The sequence below is a fragment of the Mastacembelus armatus genome, chromosome 13, assembly GCF_900324485.2.
Source record: "Mastacembelus armatus chromosome 13, fMasArm1.2, whole genome shotgun sequence".
NCBI classification, from domain to species: domain Eukaryota; kingdom Metazoa; phylum Chordata; class Actinopteri; order Synbranchiformes; family Mastacembelidae; genus Mastacembelus; species Mastacembelus armatus.
In genome coordinates, this window is record NC_046645.1 from 21,632,861 (window position 1) to 21,648,537 (window position 15,677).

The 15,677-nt window shown below is 39.5% G+C and overlaps 1 protein-coding gene across 2 annotated transcripts in view; it reads left to right on the forward strand.

Moving 5' to 3' along the window:
* The window catches only part of tenm4 (teneurin transmembrane protein 4), a 138,611-nt gene that overhangs the window by 71,382 nt on the left and 51,552 nt on the right, over positions 1 to 15,677 (forward strand). For both annotated transcript variants that reach the window (XM_026293025.1, XM_026293035.1), the window contains 7 exons: positions 2,320 to 2,484; positions 4,287 to 4,501; positions 5,580 to 5,790; positions 9,445 to 9,546; positions 10,160 to 10,354; positions 11,784 to 11,984; positions 15,468 to 15,653. In XM_026293025.1, coding sequence (XP_026148810.1) covers positions 2,320 to 2,484; positions 4,287 to 4,501; positions 5,580 to 5,790; positions 9,445 to 9,546; positions 10,160 to 10,354; positions 11,784 to 11,984; positions 15,468 to 15,653 — 1,275 coding nt within the window. The remainder of the gene's footprint in view (positions 1 to 2,319; positions 2,485 to 4,286; positions 4,502 to 5,579; positions 5,791 to 9,444; positions 9,547 to 10,159; positions 10,355 to 11,783; positions 11,985 to 15,467; positions 15,654 to 15,677) is intronic.

Here is a 15,677-nt window from a genome sequence, read left to right on the forward strand (position 1 = left end):
CTAATTGGCGTATAGTGTGGCCAAACTTCCAGCCAAGACTTAAACGAAAGGAGGGCACAACATGCTAAGGACAAAATGGGCAATGCTAAGAATTGCAGTACTCTTGACAGGTCAGTGACATCACTGGAACACAGACACATCTGCTAGTGGCTGTCTCATTAGAAGAACCTTGTTATTCCTACAACCTGTCTTCATTTTATGGGCAATTGCAGTTTTCTTTGAGTGTCATTTCACAATGTTGCAAAGTTTGAAAACCAAGCAAAACAAAATCAGGAGGCTCTTCACTGGCTTAGGTCCAATGCTCTGCATATCACAGATACCAAGAAGGCACTGAAGTAAATCTGTGGAAGGATGGGAGGGGGGGCCTCTTGAACCATTTTCCATTAGAGGCCTCAGGGGTGGATGGGATGAAGAGCGAGGCTCACAAAGACGTGATTACTAGGACACTTGGACCGACACCCTGCCTGGTGACTTTCTGATAGTTCTGTCAGCAGCATATGCTGACTCCTTTCCATTTCACCAGTCAGTGCAGAGCTACAGATCAAAAGGAATGTCTTTGTGGAGCTTACAAAATGACAAATAAAACCATCTGTCTCTTCACTGGTTGTCCTCCACTAACACAGTCACTTCCGCAGGCGTTGGAGAGGCACAGACCAGATGCTGGTGTTGTAGTTGAACTTCTGTCACCTTGGGAAACGTTTGTATTGTATTTGCCCTGGTCATCACACTATTTCCAACCTTTCTTTAATCACAAATCTATCTAAACATTTCAGTAAGCATGTAGTTCTGTTTATCCACTATTATGAAAATATGAGGTGTTCTTTGAATGTGTTGTAGACCTCCATTAAAAAAAAAAAAGTTAAAAGTTAATGCTAATTGACTTACAAAGATATAAAAGGAGGAAATGTGCAGGTGATGTTTTCTGATATGTCTGAGATTGGTCCAGGTTCCATTCATTTCCAGTTTTAATCCATGGCTTAATGAAGCAACTTAGGTTCTTCAGACTGGTATTTGACTGTTGACAAAGCATTTTTACTCTAATCTCTGGTCTGTTACACTGTTTAGGACCACAAATCAGTGTGTCCACTCCAGTATTCATGTATTTATTTATTTATTTTTGCTGTGAAGATAAAGTGCTGAGCAATAACAGCACTTTATCTGACAAACATCTAATTTCAGCATCACATTGCTGAAAAGAGCGTGAAAACCCCCTTTTGATTTTGTTCATTTGGTGACAGCAAGTTTACCTAAATGGAAAATACAGATATACAGCTACAGTGATTTTGAACCAAAAAAAAAAATAGAATGTAGGTGTGATTAAATGATGTATTTATGTTTAAAATTTGTTATTATAACTTGTTATACTGTATTATACTTGTATTATAGTGGTATTAAGACTAACAAATCATTTTTTCTATGTTTTCCAATAATGATGTCATGCTTGCAAAGGATTCATGGTTTCTGTTGTCTAAACAGTCACTGAAAGCCTAATTGGTGACATTAAATGGTGTATTCTCTTATAAAGGCAGAAATGAAAACACATTTACAGAGAACAACACTGAGAAGACTGGAGAGGTCTTAACTACCAGCTTTAGTCCATACTGTCAGATAATTTCAGTCTTTATAATTGAATTGCATGGTTATTTACTTGAGGAGCCTAAGAGAACCAACAAACCGATAAAATGCCTGTATTGAGTTTCTGGGCCTTTTCTGCTGACTGCTGACTTCCAAGGTGGCTTTTGCCTTGCTAAGCTTGTCTTGTCCACTCTTTTATTGGTGATCTGTCATCGTCAGCCCCTCCTCCTCTTTCTTGCACTCTACTGCTATTGTTCCAAAGGATTTTTTTTTTTTTCACCTTGTAAAAGATTAGCATGCTTCATTCTACTGTGTTCACACTGAAACACCCCCGGTGTCTTTCTGCAAATGTCTTATTTCCTTTTGGTCCCTAGTTTTGTAGGGGAAATGAAAGGTGCCAACTGAGGTTGGGATGGTGAGATAGATGTTCTCTGGTCAGGATAGCATTCATCTTCTGATGTTATTGCTCAGCACTTTTGGAAAAGTGCCATTAACCATTAAACCATGTATTGTTCTTTATTCTTTGGAATTCACTTCCTGTTCCCCCATCTCACAGCTGTCACCTTTGGAAACGATCCAATAGTTCCCTGACAGCTTTGGGGGTTACTATTTATTTTATATGGTACAGTTTTTTTTTTTTTTTTTTTGCTTTGTTTTTTTTTTTTTGTTTTGCTTAGAAAAAATGCATGTAAAGCCATCTTAATGAAAATCAATTCTGAAATTGTTTTATGTTTAATATTTCAGCCATGCACCTTTTTGGATTAAACTGGCACCTGCAACCCATGCAGAGACAGATGTACCAGCTGTCGGAGGACAATACAAGTGGCTTACCGTTTCCTACTGACCTGAGCTTGCCACCACTAGGAAACACAGGCTTGGAATTACCTGATCGCAAGGGAAAAGATGACAGTAAGTGCAATTTTTATAAAAACAGTTTATTTCTATTACATAAATATAATCTGTTTTTATCCCAAAATAATACATTTATTGTTTTCTTCAGCATGATTTACATTATTCTCAACTGACTGTTGAACCCAAATCACTTCAGACGGAAGTAAAGTTTTCCAAATCTTAAAGTTTACAGATGACATTTTGAAAGTCTAGTTTGTTACTACTTTGTCATCTAGTTTCCCATTATCTTGTCTCTTCTCCGTGGCATGCAACGAGATCCGAATTGTAATCCTGTGAAAGTTGTTGTAACTGGGAAAGTGTTATTTGTTCCTGGAGGGAGAAAATGGGACAGCTTATGGGAATGAGTACCCGGGGGCTGGAGGAGGATTAGCCACTCTGTCCCCTTCAGAACGGATGTGATCCTTTCATCTCCTAGCCTCGGCTGCCTTTCCTGGCAGCCAAAGAAAGCATGTGTTCACCCCTCGGTACCAACTGCTTGACTTGAGGAAAGTTTGCTGTATTCCATTCTCAAATAAATGGGCCTGACTTAACCATGTGATTTGCCACTGGCAGACTACAATAGGTAGAAGATGGGGTCATTACCATATAGATGAATCCAGGAGTTGTCTTTTTCATTTACCAGACAGCAGAAAGGGTGTTTAGCTAACAACAAGCATAACTACAGCTGAGTTTAGACCCTGCATCGCAGCTGTTGCTGATAGGAAATCAATAGCCATCGTTTTAAAAATAGGTCTTATTCTGTAATGCTGTCACCAAAAACGGTGATGAACTATATGTTTTATCAAGGTGATGTGTACAGTTTTGATAGTCTTAAAGCATGAGCTTGCAGATCAACATTTATTTAACCATGAGACCCATTGGAATAGGTCTCAGTTTATGATTTATTGAAACAAGCCTTATGAGTATCCCATTAATGTGCTGCATAAATACATACACCCCAATACATAGAAAATGAGCCAATGTGTTGTTGCATTATGTAAAGCTTAGATCTGGGGGACAGGGAGTGTGTCCTGTCTATTCTGATAAAACCCATTGCCAGTGATGGATTTTTGAGAAGACTGCCATCTGCTGTGCCACGTGTAACCTAAAGCCGTGTCTGCTCCTAAGTCCTGGGGGTAGTTTGTATGGACGTCTGCTTTAGTAGACATCACAGCTGAAATTAGCTCATCTACATGGGCAAGCAGATGTTTCCATTTCCACAGAGTCCAATATAAGTTGTATTATAGACCATATGAACAATTTTTGGCTGTGAATGTGCTAGCACCTGAGCAAGTACTTGCATTGGAGATCCCTCTCTACCGTAATTACAATTTTCACTTTATTACTCTTACTTCAGTTGTAACTGTATTTTATCACAGTATTTTCTTTACAATTTTCACACCATATGTTTGGTAATAATCTTTCTTCACTCTTTATTTTGGATTTATTTTCATTTATAAGCAGTGTTCAGAAAATACATACAATAACTTACTTTGGGCAGGCCTCCTTAACATAATTTAATAGTAGGATGTCATGTTTTGTTTTTTAAATTAAAGCAGTTTTTTAATTGCCCTTTTAGTACAGCCAATATATAGCACATCAGGACATGTTTTAGGACCAGACCAATCTGATCAGAGTGGAACAGCTGACAGTGGTCAGAGGGGTCATTCATTATATATTTTCTCTGGCTGTCAGCAATGTGATTGAATATCTGTGATATGGTCAGACTTTCGTGCTTCAGCAGACTGACTACCTTCGCCCTCCACATGCTGGATTAATGATGTGACATCTTTGACCAATTTGCTTTGTGTCCAATGCAGGCAAATTGGACAGCTTGTTCCCAGATGACAGCTATATAGATATGGGTGAGATTGACGTGGGGCGCAAGGTTGCACAGCAGATTCCTCCTGGTATCTTCTGGAGGTCCCAGGTCTTCATTGATCATCCAATGTACCTGAAATTTAATGTGTCCCTGAGCAAAGATGCCTTAGTAGGAATCTATGGAAGGAGAGGCCTACCTCCATCACACACACAGGTGGGAAATATTTGAATGTTACAGCCACCCATTAATTTGTTACTACAGTATTTCTGTTATGTTCTGTTGTGCTCATTAGTTGTATGGAAGGACAGCTTGAAGGCCAGATGTTTTGAGCACGTTAAGTAGGCATGTTTCATTGTTTTATGTTTTAACAAATTCTGTTTTGTAAATGTGATGCTGTGTGAAACAATTTACGATTATGTATGTCTGCATAGAGTAAGGATTCAGCTTCTTTATCTATTGTTCTTCTGTCACAGAATATAAATTGGAATATTGTTTAAAAAAATCTATCTAACCATGTAGGATCACGTCATGCATACAAACCAATTCATATAGCTCTCTATTGTATTATGAATCACTTTCTTTGTTGCAGAAAGGATTTATGGTAAATTTCTTTCAGGTTCACTATCATCAATGAATCACACAAAAGTACAGGGTTTAGGGGCCAAGAAAGGAAGATTTTTCTTTGCACTAATTTACTATCTATGTGCTACACAGGATCAGATATATCATGTTATTAATCACATCTGGCTGGTTCACAGACATTAGATTTCAGCAGTAAATGTAACTGTATTTCAACAAATTCTTCATAGCGTAATATTTGTTTGCATTAATGTCCAGTGTGATTTATTTTTCAGTCAAATGATCATATCGCCTTCCTCTATATTTACTTTAAAGAAAATAATCTACAGTGGAATTTGATTACACAGAGTAGCAGATGAGTAAGATTCCATTCCTTATGTAGATGAAAATGAAATCCCATCTCATTGGTATTCATTGAGTTACTCTGATATGAAGCACGTCATTGCAGATGTTATTGGGTAAACACGAACTTTATTTTGCCTATTATCCCTTTTTTCACTTTAATAATTTTAAACAGATATGTGCACTATGAAATTATCACTGCCTATCCAGCCATAATGTGCCAAGATTTGGAATGATGAGTTATTCATGCAGGCCAAATGATGTTCCTCTATAAAGAGAACAGAAAGCTCTCATGTCTCATGTGTCACTCTAATGGCATGTCTGCGGTCCATCCATCAGTCTTTCTCACTTTATGTGTTTCTGTCTGCAGTTTGACTTTGTGGAGCTTTTGGATGGGCGGCGGCTCCTTGCCCAGGACATTCATGGTCTAGAGGGGCCTGTGGCTCTGCAGCGGGGCCTTTTACCCATCACCACACATGACACCGGCTTTATCCAGTACATGGACTCAGGCATCTGGCACCTGGCCATTTACAATGACGGAAAAGAAACTGAAACTGTGTCCTTCCTCACCACTGCCATAGGTGAGTGAGCTGGGCAAGGCCTGCTGCTGAAACCTGTAATACCAATCCACATAATCTATATTTTACCAACCAGGAACACTGCACAGCAAACAAGTTTGACTTAGGGCATAAGTCAGAGACAGTTTGTGGTAGATTTCAATAGCCAAGGAAAGTGCAGGTTAATCAAGGTGAAGTTGAATATTAGAAAAATCAGGACATCAGTGCTATCCTGCCATGCCCCTGAGTAGTGCATTGAGAGATCATAATATCCTCATTAGCCTGAGTGTCTTCTGAGCGAATCAGGGGTCCAGCTTCTGGGAACCATTTGCATACAATTCAAAGTATGATTGTACCCTCCTGCTAGTGCCATTTCTGATCATGAATTGCTCCAATTTCCATCTACTTTCCATATATCAAAGTACGGAAGATATTTGTCTCCTCCAACTAACTGTGAGGCACACAGCTGTGTTTCAGACATACGTCTTTCTTTGTGGAGGTGATTTTGTTTTGTGCATTGCTCTTTGTTCTCCCTAAAGTGCCTTTGATTAGCACTGCTGTATCAAGCAAGGTGTGAGAGGGCCCGAGGTGTCGACTTTCACAGGGATGGCAGCTGGGAGCTGTTCTCACATGCTCTTTAATTAAAAGCTCCTGGGCCAGAGTCCATCTGTGACAGGGGCTGTGCCAGGCAGCAGATCGATGAGAAGCTGTCCTCAACACCAATGTAACACCAAACGGAGACAGGCAAGAGATGCACTTTGCCCCCCCTGTTGTGCCAAGAACAGCTGTAATTCAATAGTGAATATATGATATGACACAAGGAAGGGGAGTCAGGGCAACATGTTTACTTTTGCTTCTTTCTTCTTCACTGGATATGTATAAAGACATCCTATAGTTTGCATCAGAGAAAACACATCCAAATAAGACATTCTGTGCGACGGATGGGGATAGGATGGGGTGGAGCACAGTTAGTCAGAACTAGAATTCTGTGTGTGTTCATTTGTATCTGAGCTGATCTGCCCACAGGAGTTCAGAGGGAGGCAGAGGGCCCTTTCTAAAATGGGTCACCAGTTAAGTGCCCTTCAGCAGAAATTGAATCTCACCAACTGCCTGAATTGTATTGAGCTGTGAAAGAATGGAGTTGACCTTCAAATAGAGCAGCCCAGGTATAGAAATATATGTGAACAATATCCAGAATAGGCACACTGAGAGATACAAGCAGCATTATTTATAAGACACTAACAGTAAAATTATTTTAGTGTGTTTGACAGTTTTGGTTAGAAAAAATGTCTTATTTTACTATCAGTTACATCATCTTGTGCTCTTCACAAGTATTAAACGACGGGTTTTCTTGTTGCACGTAGCTGTGCCATAATACATCTGGCGGGATGGAGCATTCCTGTTTTTAATCTGGGTTACTCCTCATTACTTGGCTGTGCATTCATGGCAATATGAAATGTGTCCTGCTGAATGTTTTGTATCACAGCCCTCTGGAGAATGAAGCCATTTGTCCCTGCTGCCTGGTGCCAGACATGCTTCAACTCAAACATGGCTTCGTATACAGGGGTGTGAATCCAAGACCCAGCACATGTGCATGTCTTACTTTTATAGTCCATCTCACTGTATAGTGGAGACTCTATCTGTACACAACCACCCATCATTCAAAGGTTCTCCTGAACATCCTCTGAGAGCATAGCTAGGTGCTGATTAAACCTGCCTACAGCATGCTACTCTGTCCTTACAGGCTGGAGAGGCTCACACAATAGTTAGCTCCCCTGATATGAAAGGTAATGCATTTCAATGAAGCTCTGCTTGAAGTCATGATTTATGTGTTGGCCTATGTCGAGTGTGTGGCTAAGGGATATTCATGGCCTCGCTTCTTTGCTCTCAGAGGAAACACATGCAGTAGACATGGGAAGTATGTAGTCTACTAAACTGTGTCAGCATTCACAATGGAAGGATTGCAGTTCACAATTGCTCAATTAAACATGCTTGGTTTGTTGTTCGCTAAAGAAATACCCATGATAGATAAAGATAAGATAACCTTAATTAGAGGCACATTAATGTGGAATAGTTGCCCATCAGTGGATAGCAATTTAAGTTGGCACTTTCAGTGCCTTCCTAGGTGAACAATAAATTCAGCTCCAGTTAGTTTTTTTTTTTCACCTTTATATATTTGAGCTAAATTATTCACACCAGGAATTCATCCTGCATAATTGTACTTCTTGGAGGAATTTCTTATGGCAAGTACAGTATGCACCCATGGCTTTCCTACCACACCCACACACACACACGCACTGCTGCTTTTCCTAGCTTTAAGGAAAAAAGCCAAGGCCTCCTACTGTAGTTGGATGTTCTAAACCACATCAAAATGCTGACTTGCCTCCACCACACCTGAGGCTAGTCTCCCTTGCATCCCTTCACTAACCCAACATGGCAAAGGTAAGCCTGCAGCACAGAAAACATCAGCAGCATTTCTCTACTCACTGCCTTCCCCCTCTCTTTTTCACTGTATCTCTGGTCTGTCTCTGTCTCTTTCTCCCGCTCTCGCTTTGTCTTTTCTCTCTGTCTTGCACTGCATCCTCAGTGATGATTGACTCTCCAGGGTAAAGGGAAGCTGAATCCATGGCTCACATTTCTAGCCCTTTGTGAAGCACAAGAGATTCTTTGTTCAATAAGTTTTGCCTCAGAGCTTCTGCTGCCTGAAGGCAATGGACAAGACTGAATATTTTTCAGCACCATTTCAGGTTTAATTCGGTGAGCATCATGTTTCACAATTCTGCTGCAGTCGAATACCTCGGAGATCAGTGGTCACACTTATTTCTAATAAAACCAAGTGTCAAGACTTGGTAGTAATAATATATATTCTGCCAATTTATTTTATTTAGTTCGAAGGGTCAGTATTCTGCAGGAAAAGATGGAAGTATTTTGTTGGGACACAAAGAAAGATGAAGTGATAAAGCCACATAGTCATACTCAAGTGCATACAAAATGTAAACATTATAATACAAAACACAGCATTATTTCTATTGTTAGTGTACATGTTTCTTAGAGAACACGTGTATTTCTATGCAGGTATTTTTAGAAAAAGGTCAGGCACTTGTTGAAAATAATTTAAAAATATTATTACTTTACACTATATTACACTATTTAATATAAATGTTGTCTGGTGAAATAGTATTTAAATTTTGCCCAACCATATTAGAACAAGGTGCAAAAGTTGTCTGCCTGGCCTACTTATTGTTTCTGCAAGTACATAAAGATTGAAAATCAGACCCGAGAAGAAAATATGACTCACTACCTTTACCCATGGCAGTGGGTAAGTGCATGTTCCTGTGTTGCTGACATTACAAATTGCCTGAATGTGGTGTGCCATAAAAGCGTCAAATTAGGTTTGATGCATATCACTGCATTTGGAACATCTTAGAATTTATTTGCTTGATAACTTTTACTAGAGGGCCAGATCATCAAAACTTGTTTATGCTTTTAGTGAGTTGTCCTAAAGAGTAGTAATGTTCAAAATGTTTTGCAGTGCAACAGAAATGTTGACAGGTTTGGAGCCTGTGTTCAGGACTGTCACTACCATAGGAATAATCATCAAGTCAGAGAAAATGAGTGGGAGGAAAAGAGTTTTTAAAACCACATTACTCAGAAAAGCTGCTGATTGCTCTCTTGCAGATTCTATTGACAACTGTCCCAGTAACTGCTTTGGGAACGGTGACTGTGTTGCTGGAACATGTCACTGCTTTTTAGGATTCAAAGGACCTGACTGTGGGCGAGGTGAGTCACTCTGTATCATTGCTGATCAAATTATATTCATCGTGTGACCAGAACAAAGCAACTTAGATTGTACAGTTACAAGGCAGATCTTATTCATGCAGTACTTCAGCATATAATTCATTTTTACATTTATCTCCCCTAATAGAGTATTGTGTTACGTATAAAGGAACTCTTGAATAACTCGGTAGGGAAGAGAGCTTTTGATTGTCTCTCAATTATTTATATTGAGGCTACATTTATTTTTTTGCCAATTTACATAAAAAAAGTTCAAGCAGTGTGTTAGAATGATAGTTTGTTTTATGTCTTTACTCATACTACAGTCTGTTATACATATGTTGACTGGCACCATAATCTGACATTTTTTATGTAACTCTTTTTAAATTTTCAACAGCCACTGTGAAGATATCAGATATTTGTTGCTTCTTTTTTATTTTTATTTGCGTCAAATCTGTGGTAATTTGTGCTGGATGTTGTAAACCAGAAAGCAAACCATTTAACAATTTGGTCAGAGGCCCATTGTCAGATTGAGGCTTTAGCACACAGTCACTATTCTTTAAAGCTATGGTTGGAGGGATCCATTCAAATGGATGTATGCTGTCTGCTCTTTTCAAAGCTGCCTGTCCAGTGCTATGCAGTGGGAATGGTCAATACCTTAAAGGTCGCTGCATGTGTCACAGCGGCTGGAAGGGCTCTGAGTGTGACGTTCCCACCAACCAGTGCATTGACATCACATGCAGTAGCCATGGGACCTGCATTGTTGGAACGTGTATCTGCAACCCTGGCTACAAAGGAGAAAACTGTGAAGAAGGTGATGGTTTTAATAAATCGTGATAATGTATCCTAACTGTATAACATCAGGCACAGTATGGCTTGTCTACACACTATTTTAGCTTGTTAATGCTTGACATTTTAACAGAATACTCATAATGGGGACAGCTATTAAGTTGGTATGGCTTATTTAACAGTCTGTAGTAGTAAAGGCAGGGCATCCTCTATAGCCATAACATTTCAGAGTATGTATCCTGGGTGGTTCATGGATAGAAGGCATAATGTTACTCAAAACTGTCCATTTATTGTCCGAAATTCAGACACAATGTCTGATGTTAATCCATTAGGAACTCGACATTCATGATGCTTGATAAGGCTTGACTAGATAAGATTGAAGGAGCCATTGTATTTGTCAGCTCTTGAAGGCTCTCATTTCAAGATGAAAAATGGACCCTGGACATTTGATAAATGGGTGTTTGTGACATCTATAGGTCCCCATTCTATTTTGGGTGGAGTGTTACCCATAAGGAGTGGAGGGGGATGTGGACAAGGGCCCTTTAACATTTTTACCTTTCTTTCTTGCGACCTTCAGCCACGATGATTAATTGCCAGGAGAGAGTTTCTTGTCAGTTAGCTTCTGATCTTTGTACCTTGTGCCCAAACCATCTGCTAATGGGTGAGAGATCCTGTTTGTCTTACTATAACGGCCTTTATACCCATTTATGTCATGGCAAAGGGGAGCTGCAATGGCATGGCCTACTGCACTCAATGGGTAGACATTGTTGCTGTCGGGCGTCCATTGGCCATATGTGTGTACCATGCAGATTGTGTTGTGATTGTATGCTCCCCCAACTCTTAGAATATGAACGCTCATCTAACCACATGTCAGGGGAAGGCATTAATTTGACATGTGCACACTAACTCATCTTATTCAATGTACTGATACAGTATACAAAAAAGATACAACAGAGGAAGTCTAGATGTTGCCCTCTTCCTTAGTTTACATTTTTCCTTACCAGGACTTCTATTAATATGAGTTTTGGTTTATCTAGCTGTGAACTACTCATTATTTTGGCTTTCATTTAAGATAAACATACTCCTTTTAAGCCACATTCCCTCTTTTAGCAGGATTTTTTTTTGCTATGACATGATGGTAGTGATGAAGTGCCAGCAGGATCATGGCCAGTACCTGTTTGTGCCATATGCCTCAGTGTAAAACCAGCCATTTAATTGGCTTGTTTGTAAATCTTGTCACTACATTTAAAGAAAATAGGATTCCCAGCATAATTTTCAATGTGTTTCCTCTGTGTTATATGTTCATGTAGTAAGCCAGCTGCAGTTGAGCCGAGCTGCAACCCACTGCCTTTATCATTCTACTCAGGCTCAAATAGAGACACCACACTGCCTCTGAAAGAGGGTAACAGCAGGTGACTGGTGTGTCTAACATTGTCTCTTTGGAATCCTTTTAGTGGACTGCCTAGACCCAACATGCTCAGGCCGAGGGGTATGTGTCCAGGGAGAGTGCCATTGCTTTGTGGGGTGGGGTGGGCCAGGATGTGAAAGCCCCAGGGCCTCCTGCATGGACCAGTGCTCTGGACATGGAGCCTTCCTGGCAGATACTGGAACCTGCAGCTGTGATCCCAACTGGACAGGCCATGACTGTTCTACAGGTGAGTACTTGCCTCAGAGGGGGGTAAATATTGACAGAATTACTTTTCTTGGGTGAGTGTTTATCTAGCTCTAATTGCCAAATTGGCAGAAGTTAATATATTAAATTAACAAGGATGTTTTTTCTTTTGTTTTCTTTTGCAGGGTATAAACATCATTTAGGCCACTTATGTACTTATTTAATCAAGTGATGCATGATCTTCGTACTTAAATGGTTGGCATTTTAACCAAGCGTACTATAAAAACAAATTATTATTTAACCATGAAGTAATCAAGAAGATATCAAATTCTGTAATAATATACATCCATTGAAGGTTGCACAGTTAATTTACAACTCTGTTTAAATAGGTGATTTATATTTGTTTTATATATTATACTTATCTCAATTATGTCATCTATCACACTTAATGATCCTCAAATCTTCACAATTATCATCACAATTAGCAAATATTTTATAGTATCCAGCATATTTTCTTACCCTAACATATGCTACCACACAAGTGAACACACAGTAGCAATATGAACTGACATCTCTGTCAGATAATCTCTGAAAACATCCTTGTCTTTTTGGCAGAATTTGTTTCACTGCTTGAATCACTTTAACTTTGGTAACTGCAAGGCTCTCACACAAGTAAACATTTTTGTAAAAGAGTTGCTAAAAGAGTTATTCATCAGTGATCGGTTGGAAGGCCAAAAGCTTTTTGATTTGGCTCCAAATTTATTTCTTTACAATTGGTTTCATTCTAAATCTCCACCTGGTTTGTTGCAGCCACAGGAAGGAAATGCATAACAGGAACATTGTTAGAACATGATCTAATGTTAATGCTCTTTTTTGAGTTCTGACTTTGTTCTGACAAGGCTTACAGCTGATTATAGTTTTTCTGCTCGAGGGGATTGTTTCCTTTGTGTTCATTTTGTCCATGGGGAATGATCTCTCTTGGTATACAAGAATAAGCTGAGCATAAGATACAGTTTAACAACTAAAATCTACCTGCTTGAGGCTCTAAGGATGAAAAATTCCTGCAGAATTTAGGTTGAGCTCTGACACCAGCCTAGTATTTTACTAAAAAACTCTGAGAACTTAGTGGCAGATTGTTAAAAAGCTGTCAAATGTAGCTATCTATCCATCCTTGCTTGGAGTGTTGGGAGATGCAAAAGTTTCAGGAAACAGAGTTTAACTCCTTTTCACTGTAAAAACAGAATTTCCTAATTTTTCATATAATGAATGCTGATAGACTGTTTGCTTTATGGTTATTCCCTGGCAGATTAAAGCTTCAGATGCCTGAATTTGAACAGGCCTCTGATATGTTAATGTTCAGTATATCAGCTATGTTTTGGTGGCAGTTGTTACAGGTGCAGCCTTCAGCTACTTTCATTTAAACATGAATTGTATTTTCATAAAATATTTGCTGAAATGAGAGTTTTATTTCAGCAGTCACTTGGATACATGAATCCCGTTATATTCCAACCAGACGCAATGACCTATTAGGTAATCCCAGGGATTTTGGGGGAAATGGGCAGTTAGTCTGAGTTTGCCTCACAGAGAAAGAGCTCTGTAAATGATGATGAGTTGTCTCTTTATCCTCCTTTATCCTGTTCATTGTAGAGCTTTCTCTGTTCTAATACAACAGTAAGCTTGGTACAGCAAGGAGCCTGTAACCTTGCAGACAGGAGGACTAAAAAGATGGAAGGCTTTCAATATATTTTTAAAGATTTTTTAAGTCTCCATCACCAATAATTTTAAGGCACAAATTCTTTTTCTCATGTGGACCTGGAAGAGTACAACCTAGGTTTGCACATTTGGTAGTAATACTATTATTAGCCATAAAAGATTGCCTGAGGTTTTATGTCCTTTAATATGTGTGTTTTTATGCCATTTTTGTCATTCTCTCACTCAGAGGAAAGTTTGTTTACATGGTCCTTTAGTGCAAATGGTAACAGCCATCGTGGGGATGGGGGCATATCTCACTGTGGACTCCACTGGCCGTGGATAATGAGGGTTTGCCTGCAGGCTGTAATTGCATCTTTATCATGTTAAAGGTTTCTCCTTTGTTCCAACTGAACAGTTGAGTCACAGTCAGTTTGAGTCTGTTTTGTCTGACCACTATGGGTTCTAATAATTCTAAGAAAAAAACTGGTACGGTCAGTATTGCATCTTTTCTAACATATGTGTTAATGAGATCACTCTAGATGTTCATTATGTTCATTAGCACCTTTTATTTAACTGTGTTAACACTGTCATTAGAGGATGTGAAATAAACAGGTTTGTTTGTGTGTCTGTGTGTACAGTGATAAGGGGCACTGATTCTAATTCTGCTAGCATACTGTCCTTCTAAATCAAAAGTCAGATGTAAAATTAGCATTAGTTTAACAAAGTGCTGTGCTGTAATTAGCAGGGAAGAGGAATATTTTTTTTAAAGCTTTTTAAGCTGGTAATGCCATGTTATGGTTTATTTCTGAAAATACCACTCCAATTTAATTTGTAACAGTGACAAAATAGGTACTGCAAAGGCAGTAATTGACTTATTAAAAGATTTTACCTCCACTTTGGTCCCCTGTGGTCATATTTGAATTGACTTGACTAATACGCCAGGAATACATGGCTATTGTTCGCCATTGCCCATATTGCTAAGCCTCTTTTATAACAGAATAGTTAATAAAGAGGTTAACATTTCAATGAGATTCATAAGTAATCTGTGAGTGTTTCATTTCTTTGAGCTTTCAACTTGTCGTACTCTCCCTCGTGTTCATGAGATGGGGGTAATATCCCAGGCTCTATCACAGCCTGTCAGGGAGGTCTTTCAGCAACCACACAATAGTGCCAGCGAAGCTTTACTCTGGCTCTGTCTGGCAGTCGCCTTCATATCATGAATGCTCTTCTTCCTCTGGCACATTGCACCTAGGTAGAATAAAAACAGCATATTGACATCCTATGCCTTGAAATCATTCTATGGAGCCTTCCATCCTGCCGGTAGCTCATAGTGGAGCATGTGGTAAAGCTATGAACACTGCATGTAGAACAAAGGATATAAAAATTTAATATAGTTTAATAAAAGTCTGATAAAAATTTTAGTGCCGATATTGTTGCCAGTCCTACAAAATAGTCCAGCTGTGTATATTTTCCTCTTTCCACTTTCTGTGGCGCAAAGAGTGGACAGAAGAGAAATGGCAAAAAGAAGAATAACTTTGCTAAGGCCACCACCAATCCATGGCGTTTCTTTGTAATGGACTTATTAGATTTGTATTGTCAAAAAGGATTGCCTCTTATGAGGTGCAGGAATTTCTTTTCAACTGCCATCAGACAAGGTAGTGGAGCGTGGCCGCCTTTCCTTGACAATAACTCCTGGATTTGTCTTTTCTTCACCCTTGCCTTGTCCCATCACCGCCTTGTCTTCCCTTTCCATCCCACTTCCACCCCCTCCTTCCTTTCTGTCTGTCTTCCCCCACTCTTTTTTTGTCTTTTTCTATGTCCATATCTCCCACAGAGATTTGTGCAGCGGACTGTGGGGGCCATGGCATTTGTGTGTCGGGCACCTGCCGCTGTGACGATGGCTGGATGGGCACTAGGTGTGACCAGAGGGCGTGTCACCCTCGCTGCAACGAACATGGCACTTGCAAGGACGGCAAATGTGAATGCAGTCCGGGTTGGAATGGAGAACACTGCACTATTGGTAGGATGGAGAGACTTTTTGGTT